This window comes from Antedon mediterranea, chromosome 6 (assembly GCF_964355755.1).
Source record: "Antedon mediterranea chromosome 6, ecAntMedi1.1, whole genome shotgun sequence".
Classification (NCBI taxonomy): domain Eukaryota; kingdom Metazoa; phylum Echinodermata; class Crinoidea; order Comatulida; family Antedonidae; genus Antedon; species Antedon mediterranea.
Window position 1 is genome coordinate 23,344,198 of NC_092675.1, and position 13,806 is coordinate 23,358,003.

At 31.5% G+C, this 13,806-nt stretch overlaps 2 protein-coding genes across 2 annotated transcripts; both read left to right on the forward strand.

The window, feature by feature from the left end:
* The first annotated feature begins 866 nt into the window (after positions 1-866).
* Positions 867-8,309, forward strand: LOC140052194 (uncharacterized). Its single transcript, XM_072097642.1, has 8 exons — positions 867-962; positions 3,791-3,934; positions 4,538-4,714; positions 5,045-5,404; positions 5,582-6,508; positions 6,749-6,820; positions 6,987-7,065; positions 7,261-8,309. Exons 1-8 carry the CDS (start codon positions 902-904, stop codon positions 7,652-7,654), a joined length of 2,214 nt encoding a protein of 737 aa, XP_071953743.1. The 5' UTR covers positions 867-901; the 3' UTR covers positions 7,655-8,309.
* Positions 8,310-8,971: 662 nt separating this feature from the next.
* Positions 8,972-11,711, forward strand: LOC140051637 (uncharacterized). Its single transcript, XM_072096912.1, has 4 exons — positions 8,972-9,196; positions 9,470-9,578; positions 10,079-10,148; positions 10,361-11,711. The coding sequence occupies exons 2-4, from the start codon at positions 9,491-9,493 to the stop codon at positions 10,728-10,730; spliced, it is 528 nt and encodes a 175-aa protein (XP_071953013.1). The 5' UTR covers positions 8,972-9,196; positions 9,470-9,490; the 3' UTR covers positions 10,731-11,711.
* Positions 11,712-13,806: the final 2,095 nt, after the last annotated feature.

Consider the following 13,806-nt stretch of genomic DNA (forward strand, 5'->3'; position numbering starts at 1 on the left):
TCATTCAAATATATTCAACAAATATATACCCAGGGTAAGCCGCCAGTGTTTAACGAGTATTATAAGCCTGGTTGTTGAAGCGGAAATATGTAATTATGTTATTTTTAATATTCCGCTTAGGTCCTAAATAATAGATTGACTAGAAGTTGGTGACAATTTGTGACGTTTTGCAGCGTACAGACAACGATACATACAATAACTAGACTTTTAACTCGTCACAATAGTTAGTTGATCCGCGCTGACTACTTTTTTTAGGTATTTCTCCACTACACTTGTCGGTTCTTTAACAAAGCACTCGCTATGCTCAAGCTACCGACGATGACCACCATACATTATACAATTGCTTTTTAACCTCAGGTGGGAAGAAGGTTCTGTTCCTCATTTCCACAGCTTTTCTTATCTTCACAGATTATAAATTACTTAATCCAGTATGTCACAATCATATTTTTACTAAATTATATAATACAAAAATCTTCGGAGATCATGTCTAGCCAATTAAACTACAAGATATTGGGCGTATCAATGTGATCTATGTTGCATTGCATAGGGTACCTGAGAACTAGTTCTGCACCACCATTATTCATTCAATCTTTCGTACATATTTTATTCACATTTCATTTTTGTACATTAAATTAAAGCCTAATTTATTACTTACACAATAGCGTAGAAACATAGAAGACAATTGATAATCAAAATAGGTGTACCGCACAGATCACACAAAAATTGTATGCTGCACTTCTTGTATTCATACAGTGCGATTATCCGCTTCAATAAAGATATAAAATCTTTGCGATTGTTGTTGGGTGACGTTAAGCTTTTGTGACTATGTAAATATTCTAACTGTACATGCTGTTCGATTGTGTGTGTTGTTCAGACGTAGATTAATAGGCCTACTGTCAACATGTTCTACATCAGAGTCGTTATTCTTTTTGCCACTGCTTTAGTTATATCACATGCTCAGGGTAAGTTGTTTTTCTTGTATTATGTAGTATAATATACATGTTGCTTTAAGGCTTAGTGATATCAGCTTCATTTTGTGAATACCGTAGGCCAGTTACAAACACAATAGGCCTTTGGTTGGTCTACACCTACTGGCACAACTTTGAGATTGTAGTTGCATACTCATTGCGTTTTACTAAAGGTATAGAGTCAACAGAGCCAGGTTGCTTAATTAGGCCTACGAGAAAGAACAAATTTAAGCTATGCCAAAACATTATAATATTATAAACGGAGTTAACTGCCCAACCAGCTGATAACCTATTGAAAACAATTTTAAAGGGTTAAAATAGGCAAGAGAAGGATTTCACTCTTGCCTGGTTCAACCAGCCATCATACAGACAATCAATCAATGGTTATTTTTTTATTACTCTAGGCCCTAAACGTTTGCTAATTAATTAACACAACAATTATTCTTTGTGCCATGTCGTACGTACAAACTTTATTTCCTGCCATGACGTATACTAGGTACCAACAAAAAATACATTTTTTGCCATGACGCAGGCCTACTTTAAATACTTTTTTATTTCCTGCAATGTCATACTCTAAAAACGTTACACTTCATCTTTGGTATTTCTGATGCGGTTCCATGCAGATGTATCTTCCACATTAAACATGCTACCATTCACTAGGCCTACTACCTTGATATGACTTTAGTGTTCAGCATAACTAACTTGGTACACGATATATCGGCTCTTAATCATGTAGACTACTTTCGTATTGTGTCCGATATGTTTTAATATAATAGTGTACGTTTAAATTCACATACAATACCGTTTTCTATATGGTGATTAATAACTACCTATTTCCTTTAATAATATGTCCCCCTGAAAAAAAAGATTATTTTTTTTAATGTGCCATTTAAATTTCAAATAATAGTTATTCACTTTGACCAAAATTCGGATCGAAAGAATCAATTACTCACCTGAAAAATTATAAATTTAAGCCAAAAAATTATTATAAATTGTCAGAAAATGTTTTGGTTAAATTTAACCCTTTGTCGTTTTATAAGTGATATTATTTGTATATACATATATATTTCTGTGAAAGTGAATAGCTTATAACTATAACTACAAAATGGCCCATTCAAAGTCTGATTTATATAAATGTAGGCCTACATTTTTAATGTTTTTGAATGATAATACATCTAATGTATTTTATTCGGTGTAGTTTTGGGTAGTTTCTTAAAACCTAAAATTACTATTACAGTAGGCCTAGTTTTATTACGTATTTTTCATTGCTATTACTTTTTAGACGTACTCAACAGAGTCTACTATAAATGTTATTTAATAATTTTATTTTTGATAGTATAGGATCATTGCCATTTTTACACAATATTTTGCTTGTTGACATTATACATTTACATATGATATTCACATCTGAAAAACAATGGTGTACAGTAGTTTTTTTTTGTTCAAACAACTCTGATTTTTTCCCCAGTGAATGCATTGTAAAAATACTGATATTATCAATTTTACTTTATCATTAATCTGTAAAACAATTTATATACTGTTAAAAGTTTATCGGATTTTAAGAAAACACTGAGAGAACGGTATATAGTTGTATAAAACAACAAATTTAAATAAAGGTGTTTCTTGTTCCTGAAAGTGAATGAATTGTTAAATGCCGACCGATATTATCAATTTTACTTGTTATCGTTAATCTTTAAAACAATTGATTGACTGTTAAAAGTATCGGATTTAAACTAGGAGAACATACAATTGTTACTATTAATAGTCTGTGAGACAGATATGTGAAGAAAAGAATGGTATAGTTTTATAAAACATATAATGGTTGCTGTTCGATAAAATGAATAAACTGCCCAATGGTAAAACCGGTACACCGATTATATCAATTTTACATTCTTGTTAATCTATTTTAAATAATTAAAAGACTGTTAAAAGTTTATTGGATTTGAAGAACTTCTGAAACAGTCTATAGCCTGTGAGACCTACCGTACACGATATAAACAGTTACACACAGTGCTATTTAACATTACCACCCGAATAATAATAATAATATTTTTATACAATAATAAGTGACCTCGTCATTTGGTCTATCATATGCTGTATACTTTAACTGCCTATCCCTCATTCCTTAGCATTGTAATGCTTTCGAGCGTACGGTATGAATACATACTATTATTTTTATTTGTGTGATATAGCAATTCACGGTTCTATAAGTCATAATAGATATTTTATTGTCGTACCAACTTTGTTATTCAAATATCAGGTTCATTGGAGTTTAGCAAGCATTAAACGTGTGTCTAGTATATTGTCGCTATTCTTTTAAAAACTTGTATCTCCTTTCTTTGCTGTAATTGAGTTATTGAGCCCAATATGTTGTCAGTGTTATTGTGCAAACAATGGTGACGTTTTTAGTTTCAACTGTGACCAATCAGAAATCAGAAAACTGTTTTATTTTCTGATCGTGATATTTTAAAGCTATAATCATAATGTCAGTATATGAAACAGCAAACGTTTTTATATAATTGTTTAATAATTCAATTTTACTTTACGTTTTTTATATAATTGTTTAGAATCTTGTGTATTGTGTAATTCGTTATATATTTTACAAACAGAAAATACAATAAACATAAATGGTGAGGACGTAATGTTGTGTCCTACTGTAAAAATATGTCGATGGTTTTGTTGGTTTGAAAAAAAAGTGAATGTTAGGTTTTACATGGACATACCCGTATGCTATGTAGGCCTTCGCCTATTCTGCGTAGATTTAAAAAAAAAAACAGAAAATAATAATATAACATTTAATTTTTTTTCTTAATCTACCATAGTTTCTGAACAATGGAATATATCTATCGAGTTGCAAGGTAGTTCACTGTGGGGTTATGTACAAGTTTTAAAAGATGGTCAATTGAAGTATATATGCAATGATTACTGGGACATTGAAGATGGACGTGTTGTCTGTACACAATTAGGTCAGTATAATGATGTATTTTTTGTAATCATCTACAAAACTTTAATAGGCGAACAAAGACACGGTCACACTAATAATAAATTAAATCATATTATAATATTAATATTATATATAATAATGATGACAGTTATAATATTAGGTATTGCGACCATTGATGGTTGATATATTAACCAACCTGTCAGTTGGTTATACAGGAACCAAGTGAAAGATTGTAGTAGTCAGCAGTGAAGAAACTGCAGATACTGTTTAGTGTCGCTAGACATAATACTTTGTACGACAATCGAGTGGCATAACTATAATACTGCAAGTTTCCATCCCACTGTAGAATAACGATTAACGTTCTCAATGTTTGAGTATCAAGTACAATTTACTTCAGATTGACATCTAATGAGTATTGTTATATTATTAAGCTTCATATATATTTGCTGTTATTCAAAATGGTAATTAGAGAACCTGTTTTGTATTGTATTGATGCCACAATTGACTATTGTTTTACCGGTACGTGTTTGTAGAAATAACATTGCTTTAATGACTAGAATTATAATTCTAGGGATGTCATAGGATTATGTTCAGAGACATCATTTTAAATAGTATTTGCCTTTAGGTCTTGGTGATGTATTTACGGTTAGTGGAGAGACATACCCTACAGAAAATACTATACCAGATGGGTTCTTGTGCGATGGAACAGAGAGTACGCTAACCGAGTGTCAACGTACATCAGATCTACCAGGTGACGAAAATACACGATGCAATGCAGCTTACGTATCATGTGGTCCAAAGGGTAAGTTAAATGTGTTGAGAGGACATAAAAGTTATACATTCTAATACATTAACGCTAGGCTGAAATCTAGAAAGACATCTTGAAATATAATTATTTTGATATGAAAAGTCATTTCGCGCCCAACTCAGGAACATACATGATCATGCGCAGAATGTTAGCTGCATATAGTGTCCCATCTCTACTCTTTCTGCATTGAGTAGGCCTATGCTTCATGAATGTATGTCGACTTCTTAGAACTAGGAGGAAATTCTCAATTTGAAATGTCCTACAAAAAAATGGTTTAATCATGTCAGTAAACAAAATGTTTTAAGTCTATTATCTCAATTATAGATTCTAAAGTGTACGATTGGAAAGAAATCGGCTGTTTTCAAGATAACAATAACCGAATACTTCCTGACTTAAAGTGCGATGAATCCACAACCGAGATATGTAGACATTGCTTAAATGACACCGGCCAGTATTTCTGTGCTGATTACCACGGAATGACTGTGGATCTATGTCTACAAGTATGCTGTGGTTATGGTTATACGTACGCAGGCTTACAGAATGGAGATCAATGCTTCTGTGGACACGAATCTGCTGACTATAGTAGATATGGGGAGAAGCCATCAACTGACTGCTCTTCCGAGTGTGAAGGCAACGCTGGGCAGGATTGTGGCGGTATATTCAACATGAAAGTCTACGAATGTAGTAAGTTAGAACATACTATACAATTATTTCCTTATTTGGTCAGATGTTTTCCTCGGAGTGTTTTCTTGTTGTAACGTCATTCATTGATTATTCGCGTCAACAATAACCAATTTTATTTGACGTATAGATTTTTGTATCTTATACTAATTGATATGGTATAATGTTATTATTTCCTAGTTTATCCTGATGCTAGCACAATACAAGATATATCAACTGAATCATCGATTCCCACTTCTAGTGTATCACCAACCTCTAAAAGAGACACAAATACACCGGAAAATAATGTAACACCACCGATGACTACGGAATACTCAAGTAGTGTAACAGTTTCAAAATCAAGCGAGCCATCTTCTTCTTCAACTTATCTTACTTCCACTAAATCAAACGAAGTATCTATGACTAACGGTGTAACAGTCCCAACTTCAAGTAAAGAACCAACCAAATCCTCTGTCACATCATCTTCTACGGAAGATTCAAGTCGTATAACAGTTTCAAAATCAAACGAAGAAACAAGCAAACCATTCTCTACTTTAACTTCTTCTATTTCTACTCAATCAAAAGTGTCTATGATCAGTGACGTTACAATGACAATATCAAGTAAGGAACCAACCAAATCCTCTGTCACATCATCTTCTACGGAAGATTCAAGTCGTATAACAGTTTCAAGATCAAACGAAGAAACAAGCAAACCATTCTCTACTTTAACTTCTTCTATTTCTACTCAATCAAAAGTGTCTATGATCAGTGACGTTACAATGACAATATCAAGTAAGGAACCAACCAAATCCTCCGTCACACCACCTTACACTATTACTAAATCAACGAAAGGTCCTGTATCTTCTTCAGTTACAAGCACACGTCAGTATTCAACAAGCGACGGAGATAAATTTGTAAAAACGACTATCGCGTCATCAACTGGTGACGCAATGATGTCACGTAACCCATCTGAGTATTCAACATCAATGAGTTCAGTGAGAAACACGGATGGACCAAGAACATCTGAACAATCTTTATCATCGAATCTACCAAGCAATAATCCTACTACATCATTTAACAAGTCCCTGACAACATCTAAGGTGCAAGAAACACCGGTCGTTCTCACAAGTAAGTTACAAACGGTACACTACACTATTTTCTTACTACCGTCTTTGCATCAGAGATTATAATGAAAGATAACTGATGTCTTTGTTATCATTTGCTATTGGTATTTGGTATCGGGAGGTTGTATCCTGTTTTCTTTCTATAATTTAATTGATAATGATATAAAACATTATAGCATCAATATGATTATCTGTGATGATACTGTATAATGTACGGTAATATGTTACTGTTTCGTCATTACAGCAAAGAAAAACAACGAAAACCCCGTTCCAAAGGACAGCTTAACGTCTAACGAAGAAGATGATTCATTTTGGTGTAAGCTTTCAAATTATAAAAAGAGTTAGCGCTCTTGTTTTGAGCGTAGGTCATTGTGCAACGAAAATTCCACATGATTTTCTTTTATATAATAAATAGGATCGAGTGTCAACAATAAACTTTTGTTGTACAATGTCTTTTAACAATGTATCTTTGTTTTTGGTAGACTGGTATATGATATTGGGAACCGTGTGTTTGTTGCCTATTGTTTTAATTTTGTTTCGATGTTTCTGTTGGAAAACCAGGTAGGATTATTTATAACATTATTTAGTGTATAACTACACCAATGATTTGCTGAAAACACGTGTTTAACTTTCTGCAGAAGTAACAACTATAAAATCCTCTGTTCACTTTTGAGTTTATTCTGTTTTGAAAATATTTTCAAGTTAAACATTTTTCAATGGTTCAAACAAATGAATTAATCTTTTGACTTCTTGTAGCAAGAAACACAAGTTCAACTACTCACAGAACAAGCCTAGCAAGATCAAAGGTGAACTGGCAGACGACTGTGATTTCGATTCAATTGATGATAACTGTATTGTTACTAAAGGCACCATAGTAGATGAAGAGGTTCAACCGGTACCAATACCTTCATATCTATATCCACCACCAACTGTAAACGATAACCAGAAGTTAATCGAAAAAGATGATCCAGAATTTACCGACTGGAACGTTGATAATAATGGCGTTGTCAACACTGGTGTGTCTGTTGAAACTGAAACAAAACCCATTAACGGTGACGTTGAGGCGGCTGTAGACGCTGCAGATTTGTACAGTCGAGTTGATTTTTCAAAGAAAAAAAATCGACGAATGATTGATATGAATAATTTGTAATTCTTTATTGTAGTACATTTATTTATTAACTTTATAGATTTTAATACTGACATTATTTTTTAGCACTATATTAATTTTTTCTTTACACTTGGCACAACAATTATAATATTGCCATTATTATTATAGTTATATATGTTTGCCAAACGTTAGTTAGATATTAGTTATGGATGAAATAATAACATTAATTTTTGTTATAGGCCTATTATTATCATTCAGCATTAAGCCAACATGATAAACATAACAAAGAGGACAATATACAAATGCTATATTTAGTATAAACTATATTTACAAATGGTATGTCAAAATTGCAGCTAACATTAACAAACAAAGTCTGGAAAGAACTTTGACTTTGATTACAAATATCAATTGATTACAAATGTTGTTATTTACCTTTTACTACTATAATTTCGCTTACTTATATTTAAATCAAATGTTTTTAGGATCATAAATAAACACAAACACTGGCATACATTTCAGTAAAATTAGCTGTATAAATTAGAAACACTTTACTTATTAGGCATATGATAATTATCTTGACATAAATAACGAATAACGTTATGTTTTAAAAAAAGTTGTACATCGGATATGTAAGTTTGTATCAGGGTGTTATATATAAGAGAGGCGAAGATGATTAAAAGCGAAAACTGTTTATTGATCACAACTCGTGTTTTATTGTATTGAAAATGTTTTAGACGAAAGGTAAAAAATATTTAAAATCAATTAAAAATTATGAAATTTTATATCTGTAAAACTGTGTTCAGAACTGCATACAATAGAAGGCATGTTAAAGGAGAAATTCTATGGACCCAACAAAGTGTCTGTAAAAGACGAGTGTCCCTTGAATAGTGGTTGATCGTGTTATACAGGTATTCCTTTCATACAAAATGTCTCCAGAATAGGGGTGTGCTTTGACTAGGTGCTGGTAGTAGGCCTAGTGTTAATATATTACCCCTTATTCGTTTACACGGAGACCGTCCCCTCAAAATGTCTCCAGAATAGGGGTGTGCTTTGACTAGGTGCTGGTAGTAGGCCTAGTGTTAATATATTACCCCTTATTCGTTTACACAGGAGAGCGTCCCTGCAATATGTTCCTAGAATATCAGTGATGTCTCAAAGGAGGGGGGCCCTACTGTTATCGCCTTTTGGTTTCAAGAAAGAAAGTAGGACAGTAACAATGCTATAGTTATAACACATTTTCGTAGGCATCTTGCTGTTCAAACACACTTTGTATGAAGAAAACACATAAAGATAAACACAAACAGAATAGTTATTTAAATGTATACAAATATTTGGTCTATCAATCGAATAAGGAAATCATCGAAACGTAGCTGATATACACAAAATATGCCTTTATTTTTGTTGTTAGTGTTTCCACGGTAACAATTCGGAGTTGATGATCCGTATAGAACGTGATTTTATTTTGCCAGAATTCGTATATAATAAGCCTGCAAATGCCTGTATATTTGAGAATGAGTTATATTTAGTGGTTTCTAAGAAGGACAAAGGAACTAGACGCCATTCTATCTCGATGACTTGTACAAGGTAAAATCTCTCTGTTAGCTTATGAAAGAGTAGGCCTATAATCAGTCTGTATTAGATAGAAATGTCCATAATAGTTGTAATATTATGTAAAATAGCACAACTGAGACTTGGGCCCTACATTCATCAAAACAAAGAATTAAAAACTTATAAATGGATCTGTAAAGAATTGTGTCTTTCCTTGCCTAAACTGTGGCAACTAAATAGTAGATAAATTTATATGCAGCTATTAGGCCTAAATACGTTTATGTTATGTTTTTATTTGATTTATTTAAGGAAAAGTAAATCCGCTTTGCAATGAATACAACGACACCATTGGATTTTAATAACATTCCATTGATAGCAACTCAGAAACCATCAGAAAATAGTAACTTAGACATATTAGGTAAGTATATCCATTGAACGATTACTTACTTACTTTATCTTCTAGGAAATGATGAGAAAGTCTAGTAATAATTTTTATCTTTTACATTATAAATATAAAAATACATTATTATGATTGCCTTAAAAATCTCTCACTATTAGTATTACTATACCTTTGACAAGTATTACTTATGATAACGAATACGTATAAATTATAACAAAGCTAGATCTTATTAATAAGTATAATATTAAAGTTAAATATTATAATTTGATACATTGAATATAGTATAACATAATACATACATATTAATACTGTAATACAAGATGTATTATAAAATCGTTTTGTAAGAGAAATAATTTTATTTTCAGAGAGTCGTTTGATTGCAGACAGTATACATCCGGTACTTTTGCAATAAAATGTTTAATACAAATTAATGTGTTAAAACAGTTAAAAGAGTTATTAGATTAAAGATCAATTAATGTAAATATTACGGTAAAATGCATGCTTTAATTTCTATCCAGCGTACGTGACTATATCCTTTGCATTGGTGTTTTTGTTGTTCTTTTTGTGGATAAACTTAAAACATGTAAGGTAGGTAGATTTATTTTACATAAACAAAAGTTACAATTATAAAATGCTAGTAAGTATAAGATTTACAAAATAAACATTGAATATATCCTGAGTATAAATATAATTAGCACCCCACGGGTTTATTTTGATTCTGTACCACATAAAAATCGTTTCTTCATTTCCTTCTTTTTTTTTGCGTTAACTTTACAAATTAATCATTATCTTCCAACCAGAAATAACAATCGGTTCCAGGGTTCTACACCAGTAATGGTACCACAAATCATCCAGATTTCTAGTATTAGCAGTAGGCCTAATTCATTAAGATCCATAGACCTAGATCGTACAATAAGCAGCATTCCTAGGAGCCAGCACTCTTTTGTTGCAGAGGACATGTATTCTAAGGTTCAGGAAACAACAAGAGAGAACATGAAAAATGATACAATTGAAAGAAACTCAAAGAAAAATAAACATAGGCCTAATCATGATATATACGCTGATATCGATACAGTTATTGTTGAACCTTCATCAAGTAATACAGGAAAAACTGACCAAGCAGCCGTACCTATCTATGCCAAAGTAAATAAACATCCGAAAAAAGTGTAATTCGTACTGATTTTCTCAGTTACATCTGACATTATCTTACGGTAAGCACCTGTAGTTTCTTTTCTTCTGATTACAAGCTATGTCTACTCTTACATTGCCTTTTTGTCAACCATTTGCGCAATCGTGAAGACAAGCTTGGTTCGAATCCTTTCGACGTGTGATTTTTACCTATTTACATTTACGACTTGGTTTCGGAAACATTTAATTTTAATTATTATATTAATTAATATTATATTATCATTTATTTTAAAGAATTGTGCAAGTATATGTGTTAGCTAAGTTATGCGGTTTACTTTTTCCAATATCACTATAGGTTTCTTTTAAGCAGGATGAATGAATTACTTATTTTTTATATACTGTTACTGTGGAAAATATGGATTTTTAATTATTATCCATACATTTCATTTAAATACAGTAGGAATAATAAGAACATGCCAAACATTAAAAGCTATAGAAATTATGTCTGAATCAAATGTTTAATTACTACAACTCTACATTATTGATGTTGCTGATTCATAAACGATATTTTCCTCCCAAATCGTATTTTTTAGATCACTGTAGTCATAAGTTGGATTGTTATCATTATTTAAGCTTATATTATTTTTGGGGTCTTTTGTATGAAATGTGTTATCGTACTCTCTGCTGTTAATATATGTTGGTTCCAAATCCACATAAGACGGCTCTACTTCATGGTAAATATCACCAGGTTCAGTCCCATTAGCTTTCGCCGATTCTTTATCATACTGTTTTGTAGTAGGCCTTCGAAAAAAAAAGGAAATATAATAGTAAATTATGTAGGGTGTATAATTATATAATAATATGCAGTAATGTTATATTTAATTTTTATTTAAATTTTTCGATAGATATACAATTTAAGTACACAATTTAAATTCTAATAATAATAATAATAATAATGTAATGTTTATCGTATTTTTGATGTTCTTATTTGTTGCTTTTAAAATGTTGTATCCCTGTAGTATTCATGTCTGTTTTTAATATATTGATTGTTTTAAATAATATAAATATTGTATAATATTTTTCTTAAATTTTCTTAGTATACATTTTAAAATTTTGAAAATGTACTAATATTATTTCCATTTTAATTGGTAAAATAAAATTGAATCTTGAATCTTCTGTTTCAAGGTTTGTTACTAAACAGTACTACATTCAATGATTGTATTTCATCACACTTAAATCCACAGTCACTACTGTATGAAGTTTATTTATGTTTATTTATTTACAAACATATTTAACTGGATAACATTTTCATTTACAAAATTATATTTTTACAAATGGTACACGGAGAGAATAAATTATTCAGAAAGCCTATTAGGCCTAAGTCTTCCAATCAATCAACTCATGTTTAACAGTAAGTAATTCAACATACCATTTGAACAAAATAATTCCCCCAATAACAAGTAAAACGACCACACGCAGACAACACCAACGGACAAGTACCACCGCCAGTTACCGTTTGATTGGTTTAAATATTATCTAGAAACATTAACAGGAATACGTTAGCTTAGGCCTAAATATATGTAATATAAACAAGTTTTGGAAACATCAAAATTGGAACAATAACTGGTTAAGATACCTGTTATTATACCGGCCAGATGACGTTTAAAGCCTCTTATCCACTTTTTAAAATAAATAAATTTCATCCAATAAGTGTTGGTGAAATCTGTCCATCAAATGGGCTAATAATATCCATTATTTGGGTTTGTTCTCTCCAAAATAAAGGCCGCTGAGGGCGCTGGTGTCCACGATATGGGCTTTCCATTTATAAAGCATGAACTCCTGAGCCACAGCATGGTTTGAATTTTTTTCACATCATAAAATGGAAATACAAATATACATGCGCATAAACCAATATGAATACATTTTATCGAGTGGAAAACAACAAAGTTCGAAATGAAAATAATGATAAAAATGTTCTTAATGCGTACACATACCTTTGAATTAGAAACAAATTACTAGGTTACTTAGGCCTACCTTGTTTTTTTAAAACAGTAGACATTGTTTCCGTTGACTGCATGTGATTATTATACCTACAAAAATCATTTAGTTATAATTATATTTGTGTATATCAGCATGTAGAAATATGCTATACCATTGAACCGTGGTATACAACGCATTACGATAATATAAAGAACATTAGTATAAGTATGTTGCTAAGTTAGTTTTTGTGATTATCCTGTGTGTATTACACATGTTACCCATATGAATTGTCGTCTAGTCCTACTTACGTTGAATTAGAAGACCGAAATGAGTTCTGAGTTGAAAGCAAATCTTCATCTGTTGTAACTTTTGGATATGGACGATCTGAATTCGATTTTATTAGTAGAGTTGTAGAAGTAGTCTTATAAAACGTGGTTCCTTGTGTTGTTACGTCTGAAATTCAAGAACTAAAACATAGCAGAAAAAAACAACATGCCAAAAGGTGACTCTATTTATTGTATCTATGGCATAGTTAGGCCTACATTATTAGGTAGACCTAACCTAACCTTCTTTTGTTTTTATATTTAGAATAACACCACAAAGAAAATAAGATTGTAATCATGTTTAATTATGTTTCAACAACAAAACTCACAGGAATTTCCAAAAAAACTTCGGTATATCTTACATATATATTTGCCTATATATTTTTAGACCATCACTTGACTGCCTCACTATAAGCAGTAGCTATTGCTCAAACCAGAGTTTGGGTAATGTGTTGACCAGTTGTCGTCCCAACGTTGGCATTTCTTATTACTTTTTGTTCTACTCAAGAAACCTCTGTAGTCTGAAGCATCGCTTCTTGTGTAACATTCTGGAAGTTATGTAGAATGAATATGATATGCATAGATGCCATTGTAAAAATCATTCAATTTAACATAAACATAACAAAGAATCAATAGTTCACCTGCAGGTACGTTATATAAATTGTTAATACTGACTTTCGATCAACTTAATGAGTAACAACAATATCATTGGTTATAGATGATGAAGAAGAATTAGGCTTGCTTCTTTCCTTTATCTCTAGACCTATATCGCTTTTTTAAATACCACTGTATTCTTACTTACCGTTTGCTTCAAG